Source organism: Hirsutella rhossiliensis (genome assembly GCF_020360975.1).
Source record: "Hirsutella rhossiliensis strain HR02 chromosome Unknown scaffold00002, whole genome shotgun sequence".
In the NCBI taxonomy this organism is placed as follows: domain Eukaryota; kingdom Fungi; phylum Ascomycota; class Sordariomycetes; order Hypocreales; family Ophiocordycipitaceae; genus Hirsutella; species Hirsutella rhossiliensis.
The window spans coordinates 8,155,166-8,168,794 of record NW_025408668.1 but is presented as its reverse complement, the minus strand read 5'-3'; the positions used below and the strand labels follow the sequence as shown (position 1 = coordinate 8,168,794).

At 60.0% G+C, this 13,629-nt stretch overlaps 2 protein-coding genes across 2 annotated transcripts; both read right to left on the bottom strand.

The window, feature by feature from the left end:
- Positions 1 to 25: 25 nt before the first annotated feature.
- HRG_02694 (involucrin repeat protein) lies at positions 26 to 9,644 on the bottom strand (the record flags this gene model as incomplete). The annotated part of the gene is made up of 7 exons (XM_044861165.1): positions 26 to 130; positions 195 to 244; positions 305 to 1,255; positions 1,319 to 2,024; positions 2,109 to 4,388; positions 4,593 to 4,863; positions 4,942 to 9,644. 7 exons carry the CDS (start codon positions 9,642 to 9,644, stop codon positions 26 to 28), a joined length of 9,066 nt encoding a protein of 3,021 aa, XP_044724798.1.
- Positions 9,645 to 11,311: 1,667 nt separating this feature from the next.
- Positions 11,312 to 13,058, bottom strand: HRG_02693 (cytochrome p450 domain-containing protein; the record flags this gene model as incomplete). The annotated part of the gene is made up of 4 exons (XM_044861164.1): positions 11,312 to 11,556; positions 11,605 to 11,783; positions 11,826 to 12,737; positions 12,784 to 13,058. The coding sequence occupies 4 exons, from the start codon at positions 13,056 to 13,058 to the stop codon at positions 11,312 to 11,314; spliced, it is 1,611 nt and encodes a 536-aa protein (XP_044724797.1).
- Between the last annotated feature and the right edge of the window lie 571 nt (positions 13,059 to 13,629).

The following is a 13,629-nucleotide window of genomic DNA, read 5'->3' as shown; positions in this document are numbered from 1 at the left end:
AAGGCTTCCGGTTCAGCGGTGGGGGTTAAAACGGGCTCCACTGGAACCTCTTCAGGTTTCTCAGGTAGTGTACTACCTGAAAGCGGTCCAGTTTCTTCCTGAGCTTCGGAGTCACGAGCAGGGGCTTGCTCTAATTCCAAAGTCTCTTCCGGCTCCTCCGGCTTGATGCTGGCCAATGGAGGTCCAGCCTCAACCAAAGTTCCAGTATCAGTGGCAGGGACCAGTTCTGGCTCCTTTGGTGGATCTTCACCAGCAAGTTCGATGCCCTCTCGCTGTGGTTCGGGTGTCTGTTCCACGTGAGTACCGACTTGCTCTCGCTCCGGTCCCGGAAGGGTGGCCGTCTCAGGTTCCTGTGGTTTCGTGGGTTCAACATCTTTAGCTTTCTTCTTCTTCTTGTTGTCCTTTCTGGACCTTTTTAGACTGAACCCACCCCACTCATCAGGAACCACCTCTGACTGCTGTTCGCTTGTCCCAACCGGCTGGTCGGTTGTTGCCTCGTCGGATGCACCTGGACCTATCACCGAAGTTCCAATTGCTGCCTCCTCTGCAGCCCGAGACTCGTTGATGGCACGATCCAAGCAAGTCTCCTTGGTTGCCTCCGACTCAGGTCTCGCTTGTTCCGGCACCACGTCCTGGTTGATGGCAAACTTTGCTGAAGCTTCCTCTGAGCCAGGTTGCGTAGCCTCATTCAGCGCCGCCTGCTTCTTATTTTTCTTCCTGTCCTTTTTGCTCATCTTGACCGGAAAGGCGGCCTCGCTGTCATCGGCAGGTGTGGTGTCTGCAACGCTGTATCCTGGAAAATTTGCCTCCAGAGAAGATCCAATGCCGAGGAATCCCGGGCCCGATCCAAGTTGAGTCTCCAGTGTGGGTGTGTCGCTTCCCTGCTCCATACCACGAGTCGACTTGCTCTGGTCATCATCCAGGAAAACAGACGCCTCGTCGCCAGTGAGACCAGACTCAACCTCAGGCAGCGTCTCAGGCTCGATGGCAGGTTGGTCCTCCGAGGGCACGGCCGGCTCGTCAGTCAGTTGCTGCGGTTTCATGTCAGAAGTCGAGTCCCATGAGAAGGTATGCTGCTTCTTCTTGTTCTTCTTTCCCTTCTTAGGAACTGCAAACTCGGTTCCACAATCGACCGTGGAACCAGATGCTTTGGAAACCTTTAATTTTTCGACAGGAGGCGCAGGAGTCGAAGAATCGCCGTCCAATGTAACGGAAATCTGGCTTTGACGCTTCTTTTTCTTCTTGCCCTTCTTGCCTGTAGCTTGTGGCCACTCATCCATCTCCGCGGAAGCACCAGCCAAAGGATCGGTGTGCGTACTGAGGAACGGCCCCTCAATGCTTGCAGCTTCCTCCGCTGCCACTGGAGGCTCTGTCGTCTGAGTCGCGAGGTCAGCATGCGGCGCTGGGTCAATGGTTGATAAAGGTTTGCTGTCCTCGGACAGGTTGGGCTTCTTTCCAGTTGCCGTCTCGTTCCATTCCCCTTCGGCTGGGACTTCCTGGGGGACGAGAGCTGATTTGGCGTCCTGCACGGCCTCGCAAGCTTTATCAACCGTCTCCGTTGTGGCATCTTCTACGACCTTGCCGAACACAGCCTGTCCCGTTGAAAGACCAGGGCCGAATGCATGCTCCCGAGAGGACTCATCCTTGTCAGGGTCCCGCACGCTGCCTTGGCTCTTTCTCTTGTTCTTCTTGCCCTTCTTCTTGGGAGCGACGAAATCATCGACTGAGGCCGAAGCTGTCGTCGTCTCATCCACAACGGCGCTCACGGCTGGAGCTGGTTGGTCTGCTTGCGTGGTTTCAAGGTGGATGGGGTCTTGAATGGGTTCCATGGCCTCGCCCTGAAAGAAGTGAGGTTCCGAGACGATCGATTCGAGAGCTTTCATGGAGTCAACGTGAGTGGAATCTTGAGTAGGTTCCGCAGGCGCTTCGCCCTGAGAGAAGGGAGGTTCCGAGACGATCGGTTCGAGAGCTTGGGTGGGTTCAAGGTGAGTGGAGTCTTGAGTATGTTCAATGTGGAGCTCGCCCTGCGAAAAAAGAGGTTCCGAGGTGATCGGTTCGGAGTCCTGTTGCTGCTGACTGGCATCCAATGAGACGTCTTTTTGACAAACGTCGGCCGCGAGCTCCTCTTCTTTGGCAGTTTGCGGCGCGTCAGCAAAAACAACCTCTCCCTTTTGTACTTGCTCGAGGACATCTTTCCGACTCAAAGGCTCCTGGTCCGAAGCTGCGATTGAAGCAGATACTGCAGGGACAAGTGCTGAAGCGGAGAGCGGACATGAAGCAGGCGTGCTGGACACCTTCTCCTCCACAGGCCCCTCTGCAGTGGCGTCCGGATCATGAAGAAGAGAGCTGGACGGAGAATTCTGAGCATCTTCAGTCTTGGCCGCAGTGACAGTCTCGAGCTCGGTGGACGGCTGGAGATCGGTGGCTTCTAGGTCTTTGGACGCGAGATCAATGGTCAAATCGGCGTCGTCTTTGTGGGTCTCTTGCACGGCCGAGGGTTGATCAAGTTCCCTCTCCATGGACTTCCGCTTCGACTTTTTCTTCTTGCCACGCGAGGCCGGAGCGAAATCAGTCTCTAAGGCAGCGGGCGCTGACTCCCCAGTAGAAGTTTCACCATACGGCTGAGCTTCAGTGTCAACGGGCTTCTCAGGTTCAACGGCTGTTTCGACAGGAGTCTCTTCCGTGATGGACACAGTGGTTGCGTCATTCTCTGCGGGCAAAGATGCATCCAGTCGCTGGCCCTTCTTCCTTTTCTTCTTCTTCTCTTTCTTGGAACTAGTTGGCGTGGCCCACGTATCCTCTGCGTCAATGGTTGACGAATCGACAGCAGAAGCTGACGCCACTGGCTCGTTCTCCGCCACTTCAGCAGCAGCCGCAACGATGGCTGGTTCACTTTGGTCAACTTCCCGCGGCTCATCGACAATGCTTGGTTCTGCCGAGGCCGAGGGCTCATTCTGTGGCTCCTGGGGTTCATCCCGCGGCGTGACTTCGATAGTTTCTTGGACTCTGGTCTCTTCCTTGTCAATAGCTGCAGGAGTAGCCCCAATGCCATCCCGATTAGCAGTGTCCGGGAGTTGCGGTGCAGGAGTTACGGCTTCAGGCTCGTCCGTGATCAATTCCTCCTTGGCCACCTCGGGCGATTCATTTACAGGATCCAACTTGTCGCGAGTCTGGTCCGCAGCCACATCTTCAAATGAAAGAGCAGGTTGATCTTCGGTTGTCTGAGCATCCCCTTTTTCCAAGACGGCCGCTTTGCCCTTCTTTTTCTTCTTTTTGCTTTTCTTGGAACTAGCAGTCGAGGACCACCGGTCGTCAGAAACAGCCTCTTGCGTTGGGGCGTTGTTGATAGCAAGTACAAGCTCTGGCTCATCCTTGGCCCTTTTTGTCTCGGCTGAAGGGGGGGGTTGACCGAGCGTCTCCAAGACCTGCTGCTGACCGACATCACCGGGCTCATCAGTCATCTTGTGTCCCTCATGACCTTGAAGTTCACCCTCAGGAGCTGGTGCCTCGCTGAGTGTCACGGCTTCTCCAACTTCTTCCTGTATTTCTTTGTCTTCGCTGGACTCTTGTAAAACCTCTCCTGCCGTCGGTGATCTCAGGGCAATGTCAATAGTCGGGGTGCAGTCACCCTCTGGGTCGGGGGCTTGATCCGCGGTTGGGGTCGTGTCAACGGCACTGGATCCGTCACTGTTTTGTGGTGCCGTGATAGCCTCCGTGTATTTGTCTGGGGATGCAGCTGCCAGTGCTCCATCAGCGTCCAGGTTCGGGGTCGGGATTGAGGTTTCGCGCTCCGTGATCAGCGAAGAATCATTATCCGCCGCAACGTCAGGAATCTCGGGTTGTAACGCTGCGAAAGATTCATCTTTGCCAGGCTCGGCGGGCGTTTCCTCAATGTCCTCCCAAGCAGGCAGCGTCTTCTTCCTGTTCTTCTTCCCCTTCTTCCCCTTTGTTGGTTGCTCAAAAGCATCCCGTGAGGTCTCCGGTTGGCTTGCAGCGCTGTCCTGGTTGCTTGCGGATTCGCCGGTCAGGACGCCCGCCGCAGCAGCGGCTGCGGCGCCAAGGGTAGTGGCAGCCGCTGCTGCAACGCTGGCCATGTCCAGGCCCTTATTCTTGCGACCCATCTTGGCCTTCTTCCTCTCCTTGACCGTCATTGTTCTCCACTCATCAGGCTCAGCCTCTTCAGCCTCGGTCGTGGCAGTTGTATCGGGTACGGTCTCCTGATCCGGCTGCTCCACGACCTGCTGCTCCAGGACGACCGGCTGAGCAGGTGAGGCAAGAGCCTCCTCGAAAGCATCCTCAGAATGCCCCTCCAGGGCGTCAGAGAAGTGCTCATCGGCTGAAGTCAGGTCCTCGGGAACGTCGGGTGATGCATTTGCCGTGCGCAATTGCTTCGTGGGAGGCGATCCGTGGGAGCTTTGCGAGGGGCCCTCTCTGTCAGCGGTCCTGTTAGACTCGATAGAGGGAGGCGTGGAATGAAGCAAGAAAGAGCTTCTGTCCTTGGACGTTGACTCAACGGGACCAGGCTCTACGTACTTGTATTGCTCCCCGTCGCCGCTCCCAGGTGCCGGCCAGCTTGGCAACTCTGGCCTCACCTCGGCTCTTGGCGTCGTCTCCTGAGACCCCGCGATGTCATGATCTGCGGCAGCTGATGCCAGGCTCGTGTCGATTCGGAGCCCGGAATCCGCGAGGTTTTGGGCGCCGAGTCCACTGTCAAGGAGCTCCATATCGTCATCAATGGCACTGAGTTCGGGAGCGGGAGACTCCCGGGACGGCGGCACGGGTATGTCGGCTTCTCGGGGAACACTGTCGGCAGACCTATGCCGCGAGTGCTCAAGCAGATACAGCGGCATTATCGCACGGCTGCTGTCCCAGGAAATGCGACGAGCCTGTCGCCTCATGGCAGCGTTCGGATTGCCAACGGGAGATCCTGGAGGAGGGGACTTGAACGTGCCAGAGCTCGGTGGGGTCGGAGTTCCCCTTTGGCCAAGTCGCAATGAGATTGGTATGGCCGTGCTGCTGGGAGACTTGACAGGAGTTTCTTGAATGCTCCGCCACCGGCGGTGTGTCTCGTGGTCGCGTTTCCGGTTGCGTTCGTCGGGTGGCGTGCCCGGGCGGCTGTCTGGCAGGCCGGGAAGCTCCTCGAGGGTTTGTCGAGGGCTTCCCGGCTCACTTGGGGGGAGGGGAAGAAGGTCGCCATACTGGGGGTCAATGGCTGGCTTGATTGCTCGTGGGGCAATCTCCGGGTCGAAGATCTCGACGTCTCGAGCGTCTTTAGGGGCCTCGAGAGGATCGTGCTCCATTTCCGAGGAGCTACCGGTGGCATGCGCGCGAACGAGGCCAGCCGTGGCAATGGCAGCAATGCTCGCCAAGCCGACACCTGTGCCAGAGGTGCCGGCATTATCTAAAAAAGACTCTCTTTTTTGTTCGTCTTTGCTGCCGCCAGACTTGAAGATGCTGGAAAAGAGCCCGCTAGACTTTTTGCCCGAGTCTTTGCTCTTGCGAGAAGGGCCCGGTGCTGAGGCGACCGACTTGGCGTCGTCGTCGTCATCGTAGCTTCGAGACGACCGCTTGCCCTCTCGCCTGTCGCGTTTCTGCTTGTCATATCGAGAATCAGACACGACCGAGCTCACTTCATGGTCCTCGAAGGGACTGCGCTTTGAGCGACCCAGGGGATCCTCGCCAGGGGTGACAAAATCATCGTTGTTGCCGCTGCTCCGCTTCGACTTGCTGCTCCGCCTGCTGGAGCTCGTTGCGGATACCTCTGAAGGGACCGAAGACCTGGTGGGCGAGTCGTGGGCTCCCGAGCTCCTCTTCGACTTTCTCTTGGACTTTTTCGAAGCTTCCCAGTCGTCGCCAACCGATTCTTTCCTGAGCAACTGCAGATCGTCAAAGGCATCAGTGGGAACCGACACCTTGGACTTGGTGTCGTCGTCAAAATCTCGGCTCCTTCTATTCTTCTTTTGCTTGCCATAAGCATTTTCCTCCCAGACATCGGGGTCAGCCTTGCCGCTCTGGCTACGCTCGGCCTCGGCTCTTGGATAATGCTCATCACCGTGCCTCGAAGCTGAGCTGTCGTGCTCGCGGTGGTCTTTTGTGCTGCCTCTCCGGGAAGCAGCATCGGCTACGTCTTCGAAGGCTGGAGTTCCTGAGGTTTCAGCAGTCGCCGGCTCCGACGCCTCGGACGACTGTCGCTTGAGCTTTTCAAGCCTCTTCCTCTCCTTCTTGCTCAATTTTGCGGGTACCTCGGCCCACTCACCGGCCACCGAGGCCGGGGATGGCTCGTCCCTCGGGGTTTCGACCTCGCCAATCACGAAACCCGGCTCAGACACTGGTCTCCCGCCGGCGACCGAGCCATGGCTTTGCAGGTTGGTGATGATGTCTGAAGCAGCCCTGCGGTTCCAACTGTCCCCGTTCGGCTCGCTCTCGCCTGGGGGTGAATCGCGGCGGTGATACAGCGGATCGTCGATGACAATGTTGGGGTCAAAGCCGGTGTCCTTGAGACCCGCCGCAAGTGTGGCTGCGAACTCTATGTCGTCGGCGAAGCCACCGGGCATCTGTCTTGGTTCCGGGCTAACCGGCTTGGGGCCGGGGACTGGCGGAGCAGCGGTCGGCTCTTCAGTGAAGATCTGCTCCGGCCCAGCCGCCGCCACACTCCGGAGCTTGGAATCCGAGGCCTTGTCCCAGTCCCTCGCCTCGGGCTCGTTGTCGGGCTCGGCGCTGCTTCCGGCCATGGCGGCAGCGATGATGCCCCACTGGCTCGACCTGTCAAGGAGTGGCCGCGACCTTTCTCCGGAGCCGGCAACGTCACGCGATTGTTCCGCATGGCCACGGGGCTCGGGGCTCTCCACCTCGAAACGCTTGGTCGAGTTTTCGCCCCAGCTGACGGACTTGGGCGTCGACGGCTGCGTCGGTTCGCCCCTTGGCTCATTCACCACGTCGGAGACGGGCTCTGGTTGCGCAGACCGTTGAACCTGTTCCTCGTCTTCCTGGAGGCGCTTCGCCGGATCAGGGCTTGGAGTGGGGTATCGGCTTGAGTCGGGCGTAGGATATACCAGATTGAGCACAGGGCGCTCTCGCTCGCACGACGGGTCCCGCGACTTGAAGGGCGCCACGCCCCATTCGCTCCCCGTCAAGCGGAACCTATCAACCTCGCGAGGATATATCTTGTTGTCGATGCGAACATCCGCATCAGGTGCCGCATAAGGCCCCTCATCCTTCTTCCATTCTCTGTCCTCGACATCGGGCGGGGTGACGATGGTGGGTTCGTCGACTGCATCGTTCTTGTCCCATATGTCCACCACGGAACGCTCCGACTCTTGCGAATGAGAGCGCACCTGGCCCCCGGCAATCTTGCGCGCAAGTTCAACCTCACGATAGTAGCGGTTCGCCTGCTCCTGAACCGCGTCCCCGGGCCCGTCCTGGCGTTCTGGGGAGACGCCATTCGAGTTTTCTCGGCGGCGACGCTCTCTTGACTGGGCTCTCTCGATGGCAATGGCAGATGCGACGGCGGCTACTGCTATCGGCACGGTGGCGTGTCTGGCTTCATCGTATATCTCCTTGGCCTCTTGCTCCCCTGGGTCGAAGCTGCGGTCGCTCCGAGGCCTGCCTCGATCTCCCTTTTCCTTATCCTCGACCATATGGTCAATGTCAAAAGAGTCCCTGCGACTCAGTCTCAATTCCGGCTTTGGCGATTTTGGCGACCAGCTATCAAAGTCTGGCTCTCGGTCGACAGTGACAACGGTCGGCGTCAATGGTCTCTCAGTGGCAGCCTTTGGCGCGACGAGGGTATCGTCATCAATTTGATATCGAAATGGGTCGACTGTGGCTTTCTCGGAGCGGCGGTAGTCTTGGCTGCCGGCAGGCTGGGAAGCTGCGTCGTCCGCCCTGCGGATGTCTCGACGGTCCATATGCTCGTCGTTGTTGCGGTCGCCACGGTGTCGAGGCTGAGGAATGTCGCTGTACCTGTCAGGCTCGGCTTCCGTCTCGATTTCCCCACGGCGGTATCCAGCGACTCCGGGATCGGAGACGTGATCCGCAACGGTCTCGCGCCTTTTTCTAGGAGGACGTTCATCCTCATAGCGCCGGGCCTTCTTTTGGTCCTTGTCGTCAACGTGTTTCGATGACGAGTGAGAGTCGCGCTTAGACTTGCGGCGCTCCTTATCACGATTCGACTCTCGGTCTCGGGACTTGGAATCCTTCTCCGCCTTGTCGACCTTCTCAAGGCCACGAATGGAGCGATGCTCATCTTCGCGGCGGCCTTGGCCATCCCGCTCATCTCTCTTCCTATCCTCCCTCTTCCTTTCTTCCTTGCGACCATCCTTCCGATCGCGTCGATCAGAAACCAGGGCCGCACCGACAGCTGCGGCAGCCACGCCAGCCACGCCAGCCACTGCAGCCTCGCTAAAGGCCTTGTCTTCGGAGCGGTGGCGCGATTGTCGCCAGTCGCGCCTGCTTGCGTCCTCGAGCTTCTCTGCGTCATAGACTTTGGACGGCACAGGAGCCACGGGAACTGGCTGCTGTAAAGGGACAGGAGCAGGACTGGTTCGGCTTCGACGCAGAGCAGTCGGGGGGGCTGATTCTGCATCGAATGTGGTTGGGTCGGCCGTCGGAATCGGAAGTACCTCCCTCATGGGGGCTTGCTCGTGGATGGGCTCGGTCTCGACTCGACGAAGCCGGTTGAAGTTGCGGTATTGGACGGCTGGAAGGGAAGACTCGTCGTCCCCAAACGGACGAGGAGTGACCAGCCCGCGGAGGGAATTGACGGGTCCAAACAAGCGAGGATCCACCACGGAGCCCTGTCTGCCATGCATGGAAGGGCCACTGACTGTGGACGCAATGGCAGAGGCGGCGGCGGGCCTTGGTGGTCGGATTGCCTGCGAGACGACAGAGCCATACGCCAGCACCGACTCGGCGCCGTCGCTTGATTCGTCGTCCGAGGCAGATTCCCAGTCCGAGTCATCGCCGGGGGATGTGCCGTGAGGCCTTGAGGCGCCGATGCCGCGGCTACTGGTACCATCGCGCTTGTGTCGCCGAGAGCCGCTAGCCGTGGCGGCGGCGGCGGCGGCGGCGGCGGCGGCGGCAACGAGGCCAGTGGGTCGGCTCCGCCCGGCAGCCCGCAGATCATGATCATTTTGCTTCCGGGCAAAGTCGGACAGGCGGCGGCCTATATCTAGAATCTCTTCGTCGGTCTTGTCCCTGCGCAGGCTTGGTCGATCGGGCGCGTCGGCGGGATAGGCGGTGCCGCCGTACTGTCGCTGATCGTAGGGGTGCGACTGGCCAGGAGCGGCGGCCAAGGCGGTCGCGCGGCGCGGGCTGTAGCTGCGGTAGCCCTTGGGTCGGGCGATGTAGCCAGTCCCGTAAGCCAGGTCAGAGTTGACCGAGGACGAGGACGAGTTGCTGAGGCGAAGGATACGGCGCTTCCTGGTGGCCTTGCGGGTGGTGCGCCTGGACCGCTCCGAGGGCGCGCGGAAAAAGGTAGAGAGAAGGCCTCCCCAGCGGTCGGTGGTTGGTTGTGGGTAATGGCGCGAGATGTCGAGCAGCGACGAGGCAGAGCTGGATGCCGAGCGGGAGCTGGACGGGGCGCGGGGGCGGTGGGCGGTGGGAGGGAGCTGGAAGTAGTCTTGAGGCATGGCTTCAGGCGGCATGGTGGCGAGGTGTTGATGGCGCGAGTCTCTTCTGCTGTCGCGCCTCCGCCGGCTGGAGCTCTCGGGGCTCCGGCGACGGGGGTCTCGTATCATCGTTGGCCGCTCACTCGACTGATTGAGGATGGACAGAGTGAGCGTGGGTGAGGTTGGGCGAGGGCGAGGGCGAAGGCGATGATGACGGCGGTTATAAGAGGATGATGGCGGTAGTGGTGGTGGTGGTGATGATGGCGGCGAAGAAGCCAGGACGACTCTGTGGCCTGTTGTTTTGATTTTAGGCCATGGTGGAGAGAGCTCTGACCGACTTCTGGTTTGTCGACCCGAGCCGTCTCCCACGAGGCGGGTGGCTGGGATACTGGACGGGCGGGGAGTATCTGTACCTTGCTGGGAGAGGATGGGGTTCAGGGTACACGCGCGCACCTCTTGCAAGCTGCGACTGCGGCATGGATACTGTACATGTAGATGGCGGTTGTCCTTGTTCGTACTGTACAGTACTTGGTCGAATAACTTGTGCACAAAGGTATAATTCCCGTGCAACGATTGGGGGATCAACTCTGGGCGGGCAGCTCCCGTGGAAACGGACCAGGGCGGGTGGAACGGGGATCCCCTGCCTGATGCTCCAGTGCAGTAGGTACAGTACATTGTCCAGTTTGTATGTAAACCAACAAGGCCAATCAGCATTTGCCAATGTTGGACGAGTACCTTGCAGGCAAGTCAGGCAAGATGCTAGGCACGAAACATCTAAAGGTCCCCTATATCTCCAGTCAACAAGGGTAGTGTCAAGCTACGAGGCTCGAGTGTTGCTGATCAAGTGCGTGGAGAGAATTGCCAGGGACTCGACGACTGATCGTTTAAGAGTCTAGCGTCGAGGCTGGATTTCACTAAAGGCGCTTCTCGAATGAGTAGACGTCTCCTCCGCAGTACGTACAGTCTTGTACTGTATTGATGCCTCCCCAGGCTCTCGGCTCCGTCCTCGTGCCGAGCCTCACGTTTCCGTTCCAGTCTTTGGTCCCGCCCAAGTCGATGATGCCGTACAGCAGTACGTACTGGTACGTACTAAATAGCATTGTTCCGCAAACATGTGCTCCTCGCGGGCGCTAAAGGCCCGCTAAAACAGCTGCCCGTCCTTGGCGCCTCTCTTTCCCCACCACTCGCCTGGGTACAGTACCTTGGCTCTGAAGGCGCAAGTACAGTACTTTGTCTGTGCGAATACGAATGCCTAACTTACAGCACAAGTGAATCAAAGCATCCATCCGAGCACGCACCAAGGAATTATTCCAGTACAACTCTGCGGAAAGCCAGCCAGGCAGCAAAGGCCATGCGTCGTGGCCTCAACATCATCCTCCCCTCCCAGTGGCAAAAGCCGTTGCCAGCGTGGCACTTTGGGATACGACGCCTCGCGGCCAGACACGTGCCACCACCGCCGCCTCCGCCTTTTATGTGGTCACCCCCCTGCCGTATCTACAAATTCCCATTCATTCCTCTTGCGCACCGACGATGACGAATAAATGCCCCGCATATTGACTATATAAGCCACACAAAATGCATCTACATACAGAACGTACTTTCCGCAACCCAATTTCGCCCGGAACTCGGCATCGCGAATCCCGACGCTTCCCACAAACTCCCGGGCCATCTCAAGCGAAAGCAAGGTTTTCCCCCAGCGCAGCTCACCACCCCGGCACCACCCTCGTGCGCAGGTGCATCCCGTCCGCCGGCCTCGTCGTCACCGCCATCTTGAACCGCAGCTTCCTTTCGTCCATCAGCCCCGCGTCGGCCAGCTCAAACTCGAACCGCCCGACCCACGCCGCCAGGATGCACGCCAGCTCCGCCCGCGCGAACCCGGCCCCGATGCAGCTCCGCGGGCCGTGCAGGAACGTCAGGAACGCGTAGTTGCTCGACGCCCCGCCGCCGCCTGACCCGGATCCCGCTGTTGCTGCTGTTGTCGTTTCGGCAGTTGAACACGATGAAGCTTCAGACGACAGCCAGCGCTCCGGCCTAAACTCGCCCGCGTCTTCCCCCCACAGCGCAGGGTCCACGTTGGTCGCCCACGGCGCCAGGATGATGCGCGTGCCCCGCCGCACCACCTGGCCCTGGATCGTCGTGTCGTGCACCGCCTCGCGCATCGTCACCGACACGGGGCTGCACGTCCGCAGCACTTCGCTGCACACGGCGTGCAGGTACGGCATCCCGTCCACCTCGGTGCTCGACACGCCTGGCCTGGCCTTGTCCCCGTCGGCATCCGTCGGCGGCGGCGGCGGCGGCGGCAGCCGAGAGCGCACCTCGTCCCGCAGCCGCCTCTGCATCTCCGGGAACCGCGACAGCTGATACAAGGCCCACGTCAGCGCCGACGCCGTCGTGTCGTGCCCGGCCGCCAGGAACGTCATGAGCTGGTCCACCAGCTGCTCGTCGCCAAACAGCCCGCTCCCGAGCGCCACCGTCAAGATGTCCAGCTCCTGCTCCGCTTCCTTGGCCGCCAGCCGCTGCTTCTTGTCCCGGATCAGCCGCCGACACACGGCCCGGATCCGTTCCGCCTTCTCCTCGATCTCACGGTTGTGCTTCAGCGGCAGATGGTTCAGCAGCCAGCCCGGCAGCATGATGCCAAGCACCATGAGCGCCTTACCCTGTCGCGACGGCCGCGACAGCTCAGTGTATGTCTGCGCCAGCTCGTTGTTATCGTTCTCGATGGCGCCAAAGTCGACGCCCATGCCGGCCGCGCCGATAATGTCGAGCGTGCACCGCGATGCCCACGAGTTGACCTCGAGCACCGCCGGCCCGTCGCCGCACGCCGCCGTCATGGCACGCACCGCCGAGCTCGCCTTGGCCCAAAAGGTCGGGTACAGGTCCTTGATGTGCCGGTACTGAAAGGCCGGCAGCAGGTTGCGCCGCTGCGCCTTGTGCTCGTCGCCCTCGGCCAACAGGATCCCATTGCCCAGCTGGCGGCCGAGGACCCCTCGCAGCGCATCGGGCTTCTCAAACACGTAGTTCTTGGTCACCAGCACCTCGGCCAGCGCCTTGGGCGAGACCACCACGAGCCGCTCTCGGTTGAAGAGGAACAAGTAGCGGATCAGACCGTCGTGCGGCGTGTCCTTGACCCTGCTATCGTTAGCCCGCCATTACACGCCCTCGACGCAAGACTTACCATTGCCTCACGGGGCCGCCCAGCAATTTGCCTATGATTTGACGTCCATGGCCGAGGAGCCAGTGCGCGCCCTCGGGCTGGGGCAAATGCCGCAGCGGCGACACAAAGTGCGGATACACAAATGTCGACCAGACGCCCCATACCACGAACTGCGCCAGCCCGAGCGCCACCAACAGCTCGGCGAGATGCCCCCTGTAACATTCCTTGTACAACGACATGAGAAGCACACCGCCCGCAACGGCGCCGGCCGTCATCTGCCGCAACGGCGGCCCCATCGTGCCGAGGGTCGGTCGACTTTTGGTATTATGCTGCTGAATTCTCTCTCTCCCGGTGATGCGGCGGCGCTGTCTCGAAGCTGGAGTAGAGACCGTGTGTAGGTAGACGAGGTATTGTCGAAAACCCCAGTGTCATGAACTCGGGCGTGATCTATGACTGCTATCGGGGTTGCGTTGTTCCAAAGAATGGCCTCAGGTCAGGCAGATGACATATATATTCTCTTACACCCGCGCTGAGGGATAGGCCAGGGGGGGTAAGGAGAGGAGAGCGGAGGCGCGGGCTTTCCTTGCCCGTCCTTGGTCCGGGCGTGGCTTTGACATGGGATGGGGGCGAAAGCTATCCTGAGAGAGAGCGAGCATCCGTCGCAGCCTGCGACTAGGGCAGTTACGCTGCGGCCTAGCTATCATGGGCGGTTAACGGTCGTGGCTGGCTGCGAGTTGCCCCTTTGTTGTTTGGGCGAGGGGCGGGCGCGGACAAGTGAATCGTCGATAGAGCGGCCCGGATTGTGTTGCCGCCTCCGTGTCCGGCCCACCCGTGGGTGGCCACGAGCAATGAATGAACAGACGCCCT